At 35.1% G+C, this 16,445-nt stretch overlaps 1 protein-coding gene across 2 annotated transcripts in view; it reads left to right on the top strand.

Moving 5' to 3' along the window:
• Nucleotides 1-16,445, top strand: part of Kin (Kin17 DNA and RNA binding protein) — a 28,397-nt gene that overhangs the window by 502 nt on the left and 11,450 nt on the right. For both annotated transcript variants that reach the window (XM_015495189.2, XM_048812653.1), the window contains exons 2-8: nucleotides 2,043-2,137; nucleotides 7,109-7,152; nucleotides 7,237-7,359; nucleotides 8,255-8,436; nucleotides 10,488-10,536; nucleotides 11,487-11,547; nucleotides 16,312-16,441. In XM_015495189.2, coding sequence (XP_015350675.1) covers nucleotides 2,043-2,137; nucleotides 7,109-7,152; nucleotides 7,237-7,359; nucleotides 8,255-8,436; nucleotides 10,488-10,536; nucleotides 11,487-11,547; nucleotides 16,312-16,441 — 684 coding nt within the window. The remainder of the gene's footprint in view (nucleotides 1-2,042; nucleotides 2,138-7,108; nucleotides 7,153-7,236; nucleotides 7,360-8,254; nucleotides 8,437-10,487; nucleotides 10,537-11,486; nucleotides 11,548-16,311; nucleotides 16,442-16,445) is intronic.

Genomic DNA, 16,445 nt, shown 5'->3' with positions numbered 1-16,445 from the left:
GGGCGATAACAGTAATAATAACCATCTCTGACTTGGCTCTCAAACAGGACAATTAGGATTTACACTTCTTTGTGATTCAAAGGAAACAAGGAAAACAAAGCTCTTTCGCACAATTCACCTAACAAGCATTTATTGAACACCTAAATGAACTAGGACCAGATATCAAAATTATGAAGTCAGCACCACTTAATAGCATGTTCTCTTGGACAAACCACTTATCATTCTCTATACCTGTTTACTCCTCCATAAAGTGGGAATAATATCTGTTCCTACTTGTAAGATTGTTGTTGAGTTTGAAATAAGTGAATTGTAGGTAAAGTGGCTAAAGAGAATCACAGATTTCTTGAAAAGTCTTGTATATTGTGCTACAGAGCTTATACTTTCCCCCATATTGAGGTGGGTGGTGGGGCTCCACTGAAGAATTGAGAGCAGCTAATGGTGTGGCATTTTTCTCTGGAGATCAGATTGGAAGGGAATGGAAGAACAATGAGGCAACAGGAATAATCTAATCCAGAGCTTCTGTGAGGGATAAGGTATTTTAAGTAGGCCTCATAGAATGACATTGATAGAGTTATTTCATTTCCATTTCCTTCTTTCTATGTAAGTGAAGGTGAAATTCTCACACAGAAAACTAGGGACTAGTACAACCAATATCCTTATATCCATACCCAGTGTCTTAGTCTCCTTGGGCTATTATAATAGAATGCAATAGACTGAGTGCTTTAAACAATAGAAATGTGTTTCTCACAGTTCTGGAGGCTGGGAAGTTCAAGATCAGGAGGCTGGAATGGTTGCAGTTCTAGTAAGAGCTGTGTTCCTGTTTTGTAAACAGCAGTCTTCCCTCTGTATCTTTGGGCAGACAGGGCCAGCTCTAGGCTCTTATAAGGGAACTAACACCATCATGGGGCTTTACCCTCACTATCTGATCTAAATTTAAGGCCCCACTTCCTAATGCCATCCTATTGGGGATTAGAGTTTCGATATATAAATTCTGGGGGACTACAAGTATACGTTCTGTAACACACAGATGTAACAAAAGTGTTTTGCCATGTTTTCTTTTTTTGGAAATATTTTAAATTATAAACATCAGGGTATTTTACCTCTAATACTTAAATATGTATCTCAAAATTTCAGTATGATTTTCTGTATAACCACGATATATGTCAATATGTCACTAATGTGACAAAATTAATAAAAATACCCATATATCATCTAATAACACATTTCATATTTTTTCAGTTGTCCTGTAAGTGTTTTTTAAAGCAATTTTTTCAAACTAAGGTCAAAAGTCATGAATAGGATTTGATTATTGGGACTTTTTGTTCTTTTTAATAAACCTTGATTTTTAGAGCAGTCTTAGCTTCACAGGAACAAGCAACTGGACAGTATAGAGATTGCCCAGTACCTCTCCCTCCCACATGCACAGCTGACCCCAACATCCTGCAGCAGAGTGGTGCACTTGTTATGATAGGTGAACCTGCTTCAACATATTAATACACAAAGACCAGTTTACATTGTGGTTCATTCTTGGTGTTGCATATTTTATGCGTTTTTTTTTTTTTTTTAACCTCCAACAGTCACACCATTCTATGTGATTTTGAGAAGTACATAATGACACATATCCACCAATAAAATATCTTACAAATTAGTTTCTAAAATATTCACCAATAAAATATCTTACAAATTAGTTTCTAAAAATTGTACTGTAGGTTATTAGGATTTTTTAATATGTTTGTTCTAGTTATCCATGGACACAATATCTTTATTTTGTTTATTATTTTTATGTGGCACTGAGGATTGAACCCAAGTGCCTCACATATGTGAGGCAAGCACTTTCCCCCCGAACCTCAACCCCAGTCCGCTTATTAGGATTTTTAATTCTCCAAATTTAATTTAAAAACTTTAGGCTGGTGATAAGTTTTTTTTTTTTTTATGATTACCACTAAAAAGCAGATTTTTAGAGCTCAATGCAGTATGTCTATTTAGAGTCCATTTCGATGACCTAAATCAGAAGTTCACTACTACTTTTGCATTTTTTGTAGAATGGCTTCAAGTGTCATTGTATGTCTGAATCTCATCAGAGACAGCTATTACTTGCTTCCGAAAATCCTCAGCAGTTTATGGATTATTTTTCAGAGTAAGTAACTCAAAGACATCCTTACCTCATAAGCTTATTCAGTTGAATACTTAATAGGTGCTTAATATTTTATATATTGGAGGTCTATTATTCCATATATGTTAACATGATAGCTGTATTCTCTCTCTGCTCAGCTTTTAATTTTTCTTTCGAAAATTTACCACAGTTTTCTCACAATTATTAGACTTTCCTTCCTTCCATTTTAAACATGAAACTATGAAACTACTTTCATTCTGACACAGTTGTGACTAGAACTGTGCTATGCTCCCAGCTTCCTGACCTCAAGACCTTGTCTACTTAGGAGCTGTGGAGGGCAGTGCTTCTGAATGAACTCTTGAGGTTTTCTAGCTTCAGTTTCCTTATCTGTTAAGATGACACTAACAATAGCACCCTCTTCTAAGTATTGTTGACCCTTCACAAGGCTTTTAGGAAAATAAGTGAGTTTATATTTCACATGCTCTCAAGAGTACCTGGTACTCAAGATTTGCCTTTAGTTATTATTATTGCTATTAATACTTAGTCTTGCTTCTTTCCGTATTTTTGTTTCCAAACTTCCTTTTGACCTGAGAACCCCTTTACATGCTTAAAAATGATTGAAGGCCACATAGAGCTTTTGTTTATGTGGATTTTATGTATCAATAGTTAGAAATTAAAACTGTGAAGACTGGGGCTGTAGTTCAGTTGTAAAGCATTTGCCAAGCTTGTGTGAGGGCCTAGGTTCAAGTCCATGCACTGCAAAAAAGGGGGAAAAAAAGGAGGAGAAGGAAAGAAAGAAAACTTAAAACTGAGAAATTTTAAAATACTATTTTTAGTTCATTTGAAAATAGCAACATACTTAATAAATATTAAATAACATTTTAAAATGAAAAAGTATATTTTCCAAATAAAACACATGAATGTTTTGTTTTTGCAAACAGTGTTGACTTAATAGAAGGCAGTTGGATTCTCACATCTCCTTCTGCATTTAGTCTGTCATGAAATGTTTTGTTTGAAGCACATGAATATCCAGTATTTACATAGATGTATAATTAGAAAGGGAGAAATATTTTAGTAATCTTTTTAGATAATTTTAGATATTCTTCTTAGATACTGCATCAATTAAAATATGTGGCAGTTTCTTTCTTTCTTTTTTTTTTTTTTTTTAAAAGAGAGAGAAAGAGAGAAATTTTTATTTTTTAGTTTTCGGCGGACACAACATCTTTATTTGTATGTGGTGCTGAGGATTGAACCCGGGCCGCACGCATGCCAGGCGAGCGCTCTACCGCTTGAGCCACATCCCCAGCCCCTGTGGCAGTTTCTTAAAGCTTAGTCATAATGTAGACTCTGAAATTAGATTAGTGAAGTTTTTGTACTGTTAAATTAAAAATTAATTGATTTATCTTTTGTGTGGATCTTATACCTGTGCATGATTTTGTAACATGTGTTAGACATTTGAAAAGTACCAGTTTATTACATGACACAGATCTTCCGAATCATGGCATATTATATCCTGTAATGTCATCAAATCATATTAACCCATTTGTCCCATTGTCCCAGATGCTGAATACCTATCAAAACTTGAATTGATCAACAAATATACTACTTGTAATAACTTTAAACTCAATAAATATACCACTTGTGATAACTTTCAAATAATTATTGTTTTTATTTTTCAAATAATTTATTATGTTTTGTTCATAGATGAATGATTAGAACATTTGAGAAAAAACATATACACATGTATATATATACATATATATATATATATATATATATATACACACACACACATATGTTCTTGATTCTGATTTCCAACTTATTTTAATACATCTGTGTCAATTGTGTTGAAATATTTGCAGAATTGGAAACTTGGGACTTCTTGGGTTAATATCAACATTGATGGCACCAGAACATCCCTAAGTGTCAGGAAGCATGTCAAGCCCACAGCAGCAGGTACTAATTCATCAAAATTCTACTTGTTGCTTAAAAGGTCAAATTTCATCATTGGCCACAAATACTGTTAGTTGTTTTCCTCCACATGACAGGTTCATTTTGTTTATATTTGAGAAAATGTATTCCAAAGTTCCAATTTGGAATAGTGATACTTTACGTGTCAGTGGTTCTTTCAAGAAAAAAATAGTGTCCTGTGAAAAAGTAGTTCACCTCATAGCTCTAAAACCATGTCTGAGAATTGAGATTTAATACATCCAATAAATTTAACTGTTTTCTCCAAGACATTGTAGATGAAACTCTCCCTGGTTTTAACTGTGAGCTCATGATGTGAAGAATACACTGACTGCTAGTGTGGTTTGACATCACTGCCCGCTGCCTGGCTTGAGTGCTAAGCTGCTGGCAGGTTTTTCCTCCATTGCTTTTATAACATAGTCACAAAGGCAAAATTGCTGTTCTGTGAATTACCTAAAACCATCTTGAATATGGCCAGGACACATGCCACACTTTAGGAAACACCCTCCTGGCAAGAGCTGTCTGCACTCACTGTTCTGCTGCTGCTGTGGCTCACTTGTGCCTCTTGAGTCTCCTGAAGAGTTGCTTGTGCCTTTTTTCATCTTCATCTTTCTCGATCTTTCTTCAGTACTTACAATTCTTCATTAAAACCTTTGTTCTGTGTTCTTTCATGGTTTTCCTACTTCTGCTCCTTTAGTGCTTTTTTTCTTCAGTATCTACTCTTTTCCTCCCCGCTCTGCAAATGCAGGAAAGTTCTCCCAGGTGCCCTTTGACTTTCACACTCAATTGAGTCAACAGTCTCCATGAGTCACCTTATTCTTTTTAACTGTTACTTTTATATTTAGATGTTTCCCAAATCTTGAAGTTCATTCCTAACATCTGTCTCAATTTACAGATTTTTTCCCCCTTGATAACTCTAATTTTTATTTCTGAAGGCTGTCTCAGTCAGAGTCAGGTTTTTGTTGTTGGTTTTTTTTTTTTTTTTTTTGGTGCTGGGGATTGAACCTAAGGCCTTGTACATGCAAGGCAAGCACTCTACCAAGGGAGCTAATCCCCAGCCCCAGAGGCAGCATTTTTAAAGTTGAACTCACTATCCTGTTTATCAAACCTGTTTCCTGATGTGTTTTGACCAGTTGCTATTTGCTTAGAGTTCCAAACTGTAAACCTCAAGTCCTGTTGGAATCCCTACTTGTCAATTCTTCTACATAATATCCTTGAATTTTAGTAGTATTTCTCAGCATCTCTCACCTGAATATTTTCGGTGACTTGCTCACTAATCTCCCAACCTTTAGCTCTTGTGTGTGTATGTGTGTAGGGGAGGTTGGTACTAGGGATTGAATGCCACTGAGCTATACTCACAGATCTTTTCAAATTTTATTTTGAGACAAGGTCTCACTAAATTGCCCAGGCTGAGCTCAAACTTACAATACTCTTGCTTCAGCCTCCCAAGTAGCTGGAATTACAGACATGTACTACCTCACCCAGCTATCCAACCTTCAACTTTGGCCTCTCCTGTACATGTTTTATACCAGTATTTCTCAGACCACTGTGTGTATCAGAGTCAGCTGGTGGGCTTAACAGAATGGCACACCCAAGTTCTGATTAAGTAGATCTGGAATGGGCTAGAGATTTTGCATTTTTATCTAGTTCTCAGGTGATGGTGATGGTAATGCTGCTGGTTTGGGGAGCCCCATTTGAGAATTTTTGTTCTCTACTATTCACCACAATTATCTTTGTAGATCTTAACAACTTACTTCCCAAACTAAATTATTTAGTACTTTTCTAATGCCTGTATAAAACTTTATCTATTTAGCATGATATTCAAGGTACTTAAAAAAATGAGTCCAAACTCTACTAATTTTCTTAAAATTAATTTTAACCTTATTATTATTATTCCCCTCCCCTTATTCTATTCTACTTCCAGTCTCATCCTCATTTTTCTCTATCTTAAACTTTACCCAAAGTAGCTTAAGTGTCATCTCTCAAGCATGTGATGTTTTCATAGCGCTCTGCTAGTTGGAAATGACCTCCTTTTTACCTATGAAAGTCCATTTATACATTTATATTTCACTGTCCATATTAAAATCACCTCTGGGCATCTCCTTCAGTTCTTTTAATTTTTTTTTTTTTAATAAAATTTAACTGAGGGCACTCAACCATGGAGCCACATCCCCAGCCCTATTTTCATTTTATATAGAGGCAGAGTCTCACTGAGTTGCTTAGCACCTGGCCATTGCTGAGGCTGGCTTTGAACTCTTCATCCTCTGCCTCAGCCTCCCAAGCCTTTGGGATTATATGCGGGCGTGGCACCCTGCCCTTATTAAAAATATTTCATTACATTTATTTTTTTAGTTTAATTTTGGTTATGATTGTTATACTAAATTGTAAACTCCTTAAAGATCAAAATAAAAGGCAGCAGAATACAACAGACACTAGTATGGCAATATGTAAATCAATGGATGTGTAACTGATGTGATTCTGCAATCTGTATACGGGGTAAAAATGGGAGTTCATAACCCACTTGAATCAAAGTGTGAAATATGATATATCAAGAACTATGTAATGTTTTGAACAACCAACAATAAAATTTTTTAAAAAAAAGATCAAAATTTGTATTTTGTTCACTTGTGTTTTTCTAGCACTTAATACAGTGTACCTACTTAAATGGAACCTGCTAAGTGCCAATTTCATCTGGAATAAAGGCATTTTTGTTATCATAAGTAAAATGGGGATATAATACCACATTTAGTAGCACTAGAAGACTTTGTAAAGGACCCTCTCCAAAGATATGTGGTAACTTTTCCTATGGTCGCTTTACCAAAACAACATTTCAACTCCAAACTGACTTTTAACTTTGATCCTTGAAAGCTCTATCTTTTGGAGTTCCTTCCTTGTGAAAGATTCTAACAGATAATCACATAGATGTTTCATATGAACATTAAAAGTGTATGATTGCTTAAATGTCAGGAAGATAATACTGTATATTTATAGAAAGTACCTTAATATTTTCCTTTCTTTCTTAACCAGGGAATTCCGAAATGACTTTCTAGAACTTCTCAGAAGACGCTTTGGTAAACATCTTAAGTGTTACGTAAATAATAGCTTTATAATCTTATAAACTTCTCAGGATCAACAGTGTTATCTTTTGTTCTCAGGCACTAAGAGAGTCCACAACAACATTGTCTACAATGAATACATCAGCCACCGAGAGCACATCCATATGAACGCCACTCAGTGGGAAACACTGACTGATTTTACCAAGTGGCTGGGCAGAGAAGGTGAGAAGAAGAGGTTATTTACATTGTTATTATGACATCACTGACCAGAGAGAAAGAATTGTCATTTTCTCTCCAAATTCATGGAAAAAAGGATGTATGAGGCAATTTGAAAACTGGAGGAGAGGAGTATACTATTCTAGGATAAGTTTTGTTTATTATATTGAATACTAACATCTAGAATAGTCCATTTGACAGTGCTAAGATTTGTCACTGAAGGTGATTTTTTTAATTTGCTTTTCTTTTTTTGGTGAGTGGGGGTAGTGGGGCCTGAACCCAGGGGTGCTTAAACACTGAGCTCCATCTCCAACCCTCCCCCCCTTTTTATTTTTTAATTTTGAGAGAGGGTTTAGCTAAGTTGCTTAGGTTCTCACTAAGTTGCTGAGGTTGGTCTTGAATTTGTGATCCTCCTGCCTCAGCCTCGAGAGCCGCTGGGATTACAGGTGTGCATTACTGCACCCGACTAATTTGCTTTTTTTTTTTTTTTTAGGAAGGAAAGAGAAAAAGATTTAATAGCATTAAATTGCTTATTCAGTGTGTTACTTTATTTTAACAGAGAATCATATATTCTTGGATATTAGATACTTAGATATCGCTGAATAATTTTTATGCAAAATAACACTTTATTTATATGTTTCCCTTGTTTACATATTTTGCTTCATTGTAACTATATAAAAATCAGAATAGTTTTTTTCTGTTTAAAGAGATTACAGATTCCACTTATATCTGAATTTCATTAAGTGGAAATATGAAAAATTCATATGCTTCACGAATTTCTGTATTTTAATGTGTATGATTGTATTTGAATGATTGAGTAAATATGCAGAGATGAAACACATTTATATTTACATTTTGCTTGATTACATGCAAATTTATGGTGTTGTTTGTTTTTTTTAAGGCTTGTGCAAAGTGGATGAGACACCAAAAGGCTGGTATATTCAGTATATAGATAGAGACCCCGAAACTATCCGCCGCCAACTGGAACTAGAGAAAAAGAAGAAGCAAGACCTCGATGATGAGGAAAAAACTGCCAAATTTATTGAAGAACAAGTGAGAAGAGGTCTAGAAGGAAAAGAACAGGTGAGCAACAGTATCATCCAGAGAGGCGATGTAAAAATTCTAAAAACATAAAATGGCTTTTTTTCTCAAACAGCAAATTGAGATTTTTAGATGGTGTTTCTTAGGGGAGAAAGAAAGAGCACAGGCTTTGGAGTTGAGAGAAATCTCAGTTTATTCCTTCCTAACTTCATGATCTTGAATAATCATAGAATCTGTAAACTTCAGTCTCCTTATGTCTAAAATTGAAATAGTACCTAATGGGAAGACATGTAAATAGATCATTTCAGCTAATTGTAACTGTGTGATTAATGCACTGCTGGAGATAAACACAGCATGAGAATGGACTTTGATTCCATTCCCGAAAGGGCAAAGAAAATTTGAAGGTGGATACGAACCCTGAGCTGAGGGGTTTCAAAGAATCAGTAGGGAAATCCAGTGAATGGGCAAGGAAGGTTAAGGGAAGGGGTCCAGGTGTTAGGATCACTAGATCAAGGTACTTACTTCAACAAATATTTGTGGCTGCCTCCTGTGTGACTTTTTAAATTCAAACATTCTGTTATACATTTCCTTCATGTTCTTTCTATTAGTGTTTCATTCTTTTAATGAATTTTTAAAATTATACATAAGAGCACAAAATTTTACATATTAATGGGTGCCATGTGATGTTTTAATACGTGGGTATATTGTATAATAGGGTTAAACATATGTCCTTAAATTATTATTATTATTTAATAAGATATATTAGCCCATTTTATGATCACAACACTATTATTCTGCTGAGGAACATTTGACATATTTTAAGTTTCAGGCTATTTTGAAGAGTAGCTCAGTGGTTAAGTGTGAGCATTACCTGAAAAGTAATGCAGGAACTTGCAGGCCATAGAACTTAAGACATCGATAAGGACCAGTATTATGGATCAGCATTTTTTTTTTTGTACTGGGAATTTTATCCATGGACACTTAACCACCGAGCTATATCCCAAGCCCTTTTTTATTTTGTGACAGGGTCTCATTAAGTTGCTTAGGGCCTTCCTAAATTGCTGAAGCTGGCTTTGAACTTGCAGTACTCCTGCCTTAGCCTTACAAGCCTCTGGGATTACATGCATGTGCCACTGTGCTCAGCTTCTTTATTTTTAAATTTCTTTTATTAAAATTTAAACCTCAGTTTGCAGTAGAAAAAATAAAATTTCATATTGTGAAAATTAATAAGAATCACATCTTCTGATCCAAAGGAAAGTGAGAAAAATAGTTTAGTTTTTAGAATAATATTATTGTTTGTTAGCATTTTGGTTTAATACTGCTAAAACCTTCAAGTTATTTGTTCTTTTCAGATACAAATAGTATTTTATCTTAAAAGGCAGGAGAAATTCTACTGATCAGCCCATCCTCATTATATAAGGAAGCCCATCCTCATTTTATAGGAAAGATTTTAAAAATGTTCTTTTGCCTCACTATGTGAAAGCTTATGTGAGCACTATCTGATTAAAGAATATTTTAGCTAGATCTCAAAAACATCTTCTTTTTATTAGTAAAATCGATAATTAATATTTATGGCACTTAACAGTGGCAAGCACTGTGCTGTTTTTTTCTCCATATTATCCTATTTAACACTTCTAATAACTTCTAATAACATGCATTCTCTGTCTTAAAGATAGAAGAGCTGAGGCTTAGGAAATGTGATGAGACTGACAAGAGATTACAAAGCTGAAAGGTTACAGAGGTGGATTTGATATGCAGTTTTGTTTGTTTAATATAAGGCTCTTAATCATTATATTAAGCTACCCCACAATATAGAAAGGTTTTGATTTTCAAAGTAAGTAATCCTCTAGCTAATGTTCCTAAAGTTTATTGCCTCACATTTCTGTTGTATTCTGTATAGATTATTATAGAAATAAAAATGTAGGTAAACCTCTGTAATTTGGTATAGAAAAATACTTTTTTAGAATTATAATCTTAGAGTTTTGTCTTTGAGTTGTCTTGTACCATAGGTAGCAAGTCATAGTGTAAGCTATTGAATATTTATAGTAAATGCACTCTAAATTATTTCTCTCTCTCTCTTTTTCTCTCTCAAGGAGGTCCCTGTTTTTACAGAATTAAGCAGAGAAAATGATGAAGAGAAAGGTAATTTTAACTTTTCTTTCCTCTTTGTTAAGCATGAATTCTTTTGTACTAACTTTGCTAAAAGTAGCATGTCTTGGGCTGGGGTTGTAGCTCAGTGGTAGAGCACCTCACACACATGAGGCCCTGGGTTGAATCCCCAGTACCACATAAAAATAAACAAATAAAAATAAAGATATTTTGTCCATCTACAGCTAAAAAAACATTTTTAAAAAAGTAACATGTCAGTGAACAAGACATTTGATTTGTCAGGATTTGCATTGTTCTTGTCTATAAAATGAAAAGGTTATATGCTATGAATTGGATAGGATGCCTTCAGTCAACAGTAACAAAATTGAATAAAATAAGCTTAAACAATAAGGAGATATCTTTCCATGATAAGAATCTCAGCAGTGATGATTCTGCATGCCATACGAACACACAAAGTAGCTGCCAGCATTCTAGTCATCACATCCAGACCCAGCATTTTCCAAAGGATGATAGAGAACATCTCTTCTGGAGTTCCCTTAGGAGTAAGGAAACTTCCTAGAAGCCCACCAGTGAACTTCTTTTTGAATATTGCTGGCCAGAATTAAAAGTAGTCGAGAGGGAATTGTACTGACTGGTTTAGACCACCAGAATTTACCCCAGAGCTGCAGATAGCATTCTATCCCTAGAACCATGGCCAAGAAATATGACACTCAAAAGTTGGAGTGCTATGAGCAAGTGTTGGGGGATGGAATGTCACAGCAGCCAGCGTCAATTGCCACAGCAACATGGCATGTAAGGTCCTTTCCATCTCTACAAGCATCATTTAGGACATTTTCTGGAGAGGAGCATTTTAGCCTCATTTATTAGCATGTTCATGATTTTTTATGTGAATGCCTGTGGAATCTTGTCTGAGAACTTGTATTATAATTTTCTGAACTCTACATACATATGTATATGAAATAACTGTTTTTTTTTTCTTCTAGTCACATTTAACCTGAATAAAGGAGCATGTAGCTCAGCAGGAGCAATGTCTTCCAAATCAGGGTGAGCTACAGTTACAGATCTGATACACTTTAGAATTTTCATGAAATGTCATGTCGGTTACTGCATTTTCAAGTATTGTGAATCATTTTTTTCTCATTGCAGTTTTCATTTTGGTTTGTTTTTATTGTTTTTCAGCAGTTGTTCTTTTCTCATTTCCCTGTGATAAGATGATTCTTTTGTTTGAGGAAAGGCTCATTTCATTTTATTTTTGAATGTGATGGGGTCTTGCTGTGTTATTCACTCTGGTTTTCAGTTCAAGTGGTCTTGCTGCCTCAGCCTCCTGAGTGTCTGGAACTAAATGCCTGTGCCACTGTGCTGGACTAGGAAAAGCTCATTTGGACAAAATGCTTCGATAGATAGATTTGTGGTTCTCTGTGAATCCTTCTCCATTCTATGGCTCCTTCTGCTTTACTGTTATACTGTATATTTTCCTACCCATTTCCCACAGTTTAAATGTAGACTGAGATGTACATTTTCTGTTTTACCTGCTATATTGTGATTTTCTGAAAATAGAGACTAAGTTCTCAGTCTGTCTCCTTATTGCCCAGTGCAGTATAAGTTCCTAAAGAATAATGATATTTGGGAATAGAATAGTGGTAGGGTAATGGGCATACATGTGCCATAGTAAACTGTAAGAGTATTCAAGGAGCTTGAAGCAGGGGGAAGTTGTTAAAGGCAACAATGAGGCAAATTGTGTAAAATATATTGAAAATTGTGATTATAAAATATATTGAAATCTGTGATTGTATGGATTAATAGCAAAGGTGGCACCAATCCAAGGTTTTCTAATCACTGGGCAGAGTTCCTTGTAGGAGTATTTTTTTGTTTAAGGTTGCAACATCCTTTGTGCAAGATCATGATTCTAGAAGAGTTTTTTTGTGATAATTATTGTCAGGAACCCTTTATAACCTCCAAGATTGATTGATTGATTGATTGATTGGTGAGGGTTGACACATTGCCTCCATTTTGATTTTGATGACTTTCCACTTCCCATTTCCTTTTATTATTTGTTATTCTGAGGTGTTGATGAATGTTATGGTTGTTCAACTGGCAATGAAACCCATCACTCTTGTTAGTTTCCCTGTGGCTGTTGGAACAAACAGGGAGACTTGAAACATCAGAAATGTGACCATCTTTGGAGGTCAGAATTCTGGCATCAGCATCACTGTGCTGAAATCAGTGTTTAGAGGACTCTGCTCCCTCCAGAGGCTCTAGAGAAAAACGTAGTCCTTGCCTCTTCTAGTTTGTGGTGGCTGCCAGCCTTCCTTGGTTTGTGGTTGCACCCTTCTAGTCTTCAAGACCAAATATCTTCACACTTTTCTTGTTCTTAAAATCACTTTTTCCTTTACAGATTATGCCTCCCTGTGTCTGTCTCTTAAAATAACAGGGGTGATTATACTTTAGGCCCACTCTGGTGGAATAATCTCTACATCACAAGATGTTTTACTTCATCTGATTTGCAAATATCCTTTTTTCTAAATAAGATAACATTTATAGATTCCAGAGATAGGGACCTGATATCTTTGGATGTCTATCAGCACCTTAATGTCAAGCCTTAATATTAGGAAAAATGTTTTATTTAATTAAGTTCTGTAAATTGTTTGAATTATCTATATGAATATGTATATAGAGTTTCAGAAAATACAATTAAAAGAACTCACCTAAACTTTTTTTCTCTGAAATTGTGCTTTGTGTTTATATGGGCAGGAATTTGTTTTTCTGCTGGTTTAAAACTGTTATATGTAAGACCTAGAATGAGCCAGGCATGGTGGTGCATGCCTGTTTCTCTGGAAAGAAAAAAAAAAATACACATATAACACAGAATTAATCATTTTAACCTTTACTGTGTTTGTGTGTGTGTGTGTGTGTGTGTGTGTGTGAGAGAGAGACAGAGAGAGAGAGAGAGAGAGAGAGAGAGAGAGAGAAAGAGAGAGAGAGAGAGGATTGAACCCAAGTGTGCCTTTCCATGGAGTTATGTCCCCAGGCCTCTTTACCTTGATACAGGTTCTCACTAAGTTGCTTAGGTCCTGCCTCCTTTAGTTGCTGAGGCTGGCCTCTAACCTGTGATCCTGTTTCCTCAACCTCCCTCGTTACTGGGATTATAGGTATGCGTCACCACACCCAGCTCATTTTAACCATTTTTAAGTATGCAGTTCAATTATATTAAACAAATCCACACTTTTATACAACAATCACCACCATTTATCTCCAAAACTTTTGCATCATCCCAAATGAAGCCCATTAAACAATTCCCAAATCTACCTTTCTGTAGCCTCTGGTACCACCATTCCATTTTTCTTCTGTATGAATTTGACTGCTCTAGGTAACTCATATAAGTAGAATTATGCAATATTTTTTCTTTTGCATATGATTATTTCACTTAGCATTGTGTCTTCAGAGTTTGTCCATATTGTAGCCAAGGTCAGAATTTCATTCCTTTTTAAGGCTTATATCTTGTTATAAGGATATTCTACATTTTGCTTATCTGTTTATCCCATGATGAACATTTGAATTATTTCCAACTTATGGCTATTATACATAATACTACTATGAACACTGGTGTATACAGACCTGTTTTGAGCTCCTGCTTTCAGTTGTTTAACATATAGGCACCTTAAGTGAAATTGCTGGATCATATGGTCATTTAGTTTTAGGTTTTTTTGTTTTGTTTTGTTTTTGAGGCATTGCCCTATTGTTTTCCTACAACAGCCACAATATTTTAAATTTCTACCAGCAGTTTCTCCACATCCTTGCTAACACTTGTTATTTTCTGTTTTTGTTTTGGCCATCCTCATGAGTGTGAAGTGGTATTTTGTGGTAGTTTTGATTTGTATTTCCTGAATGATTAGTGACACTGAGCATCTTTTCATGTGCTTATTTGCCACTTGTGTATATTTGGGAAAAAGTCTATTCAAGTTTTTTTCCTATTTTTTTATTAAAAATAAAAGTTTTTTAAAATATACCTGACAACCTTAAATAAAATAAAGTTTCCTAGCTGAGATCAAAATACTGAAGTAATTTCTGGATGCATCTGGAGAATTCACTATTGAGGAATTGTAGAAGGGGGGGGTAAGAAGGCAGAAAAATTGAGCAAATGTATTTTCAAAAACCAGAGAAAACTCTTTAGAAAACAATAGACTAACAAGCTTTTCTGACTGATTACAATAGGAAATAGGTGGTTGGTGAATGTTGAAGGAGAAAGTTTTACTACCAGAGCCAAAAATAGCTATTTATTCCCAATTTTCTCTTTGCTAGGTTTCTTAGTTTCTATTTTATAGATTTTGTAGTTGATTATATTCAGATTGTAGTTGATTATAATCAGAATGAAGCCTAAATTCATTCTGGTTGGATTCATACTCAAGGTACATTTAAATCTAAAGAATGTTTGAAGTTACAGGTTAAGTAATTTCTCTTTATATGGACATGATCTTTTCAGAACTAATGCACATTATGTACAGCTGTCACAGACCTGGATATCAGAATTTTAAAATATGTTCACTGGATTGAATTACAAGACAAACCCAGTAAGTGAAATTTTACACAGGCAAATGTAAGCCTTACAGTTAAATAAGGAGAAAACAGTTTCTATAACTACAGTGAAGGACTCTTACACTGTAATTTTCTTGAAAAGATGTAGGCATTTTAGTTGACTTCAAGCTGAATATGAGTCCTTAAAGTGTTCTGGCTTTCTAATAATTTTAATGTGGTTTTTAAAACCATTTTTTAAAAAGCCCAAATAAAGGAAAGTAATAATTCTCTTGTATTCTCTGTCAACCGCACTTTTTCCCTTTTTTGTTTCCATGGTAGCTTTGTGTATTTATGACACATTAAATGATGAGATTGGTAAGATTCATTTAGTTAGCAAATATTATTTAAGTATCTTTTATGGAAGTTACAAGGTAGTTCTGCTACTTTACAGCAGGAAAAATGTAGTATAAGAGAGGCATCATAGAATACAACTGATTATATATAATGCAGGGTAGAGTGTGATTTGCTCCATTAAGTGCTAGGGCAGGTGAGAAAGCTGGAAGATCCAAGAACTCCCATGAAGAATTTTAGAGATTATTGTAGGTATAAAATGAGGCATGTGCAAATTTTCAGTGACATGAAGCACAGAGCATGGCCCAAGTTGCTAGCAAATTGATCAGAATGACTGACGTGCACATAAGAAGTCAAAGGATAGTTACTGAAGTGGTATTCTTTTGATAAGTGAATATTGGCAGTCAAGAATTTAAAATGTAGACTTAAACACTTAGGCAATCAGGAGTAGTAAAAACTGTTTAAGTGATATGTTGAAATCTTGGCCTTAAAAAAACCTTGCTTTCAACAGTAATGTGCTAGACTTATGCTGATTGTGTAAAAACATCTCATTTAATCTTTACAGTAGAGCTAGGAGTTGGGTCCTATTATTATCCCCATGTGTAGATGTGGATCTGAACCTTAAATTATTGAATTTTAAACTTCCTAAGAGAAGTACCCTCAAACCCTGATCTGCCCACCACTGAGGCCTGTACTGGCTCCAGTTTGCTCTACGGATTGTAGTAGCTCTAACTGAAAGGGCAACAAGATAGCAGGGGGAACTAAGACAGGACAGTGTAAATGTTATGATGCCTACAGTCCTGCACAAGATGCACACAGGCTCTTCATTGTTTTGACTGATCTCTAAATTAACCGTGTAACATTTATTCTGTATTGTTGATCTTGCACAAAGAAAGCATTTTTTGGTATATCGTTTTTATGAACAAGCATGGTTCTTCTCTTCAGTTCTTTAGGACCAAGTGCACTCAAGACACTAGGGAGTACAGCTTCAGTGAAACGAAAAGAATCTTCCCAGAGCTCAGCTCAATCTAAAGAAAAGAAGAAGAAGAAATCTGCACTTGATGAAATCATGGAGGTAC

The sequence above is a fragment of the Marmota marmota genome, unplaced genomic scaffold (assembly GCF_001458135.2).
Source record: "Marmota marmota marmota unplaced genomic scaffold, marMar, whole genome shotgun sequence".
In the NCBI taxonomy this organism is placed as follows: domain Eukaryota; kingdom Metazoa; phylum Chordata; class Mammalia; order Rodentia; family Sciuridae; genus Marmota; species Marmota marmota.
Note: the sequence above shows the minus strand (reverse complement) of the source record. Positions and strands in the feature narration are given on the sequence as shown.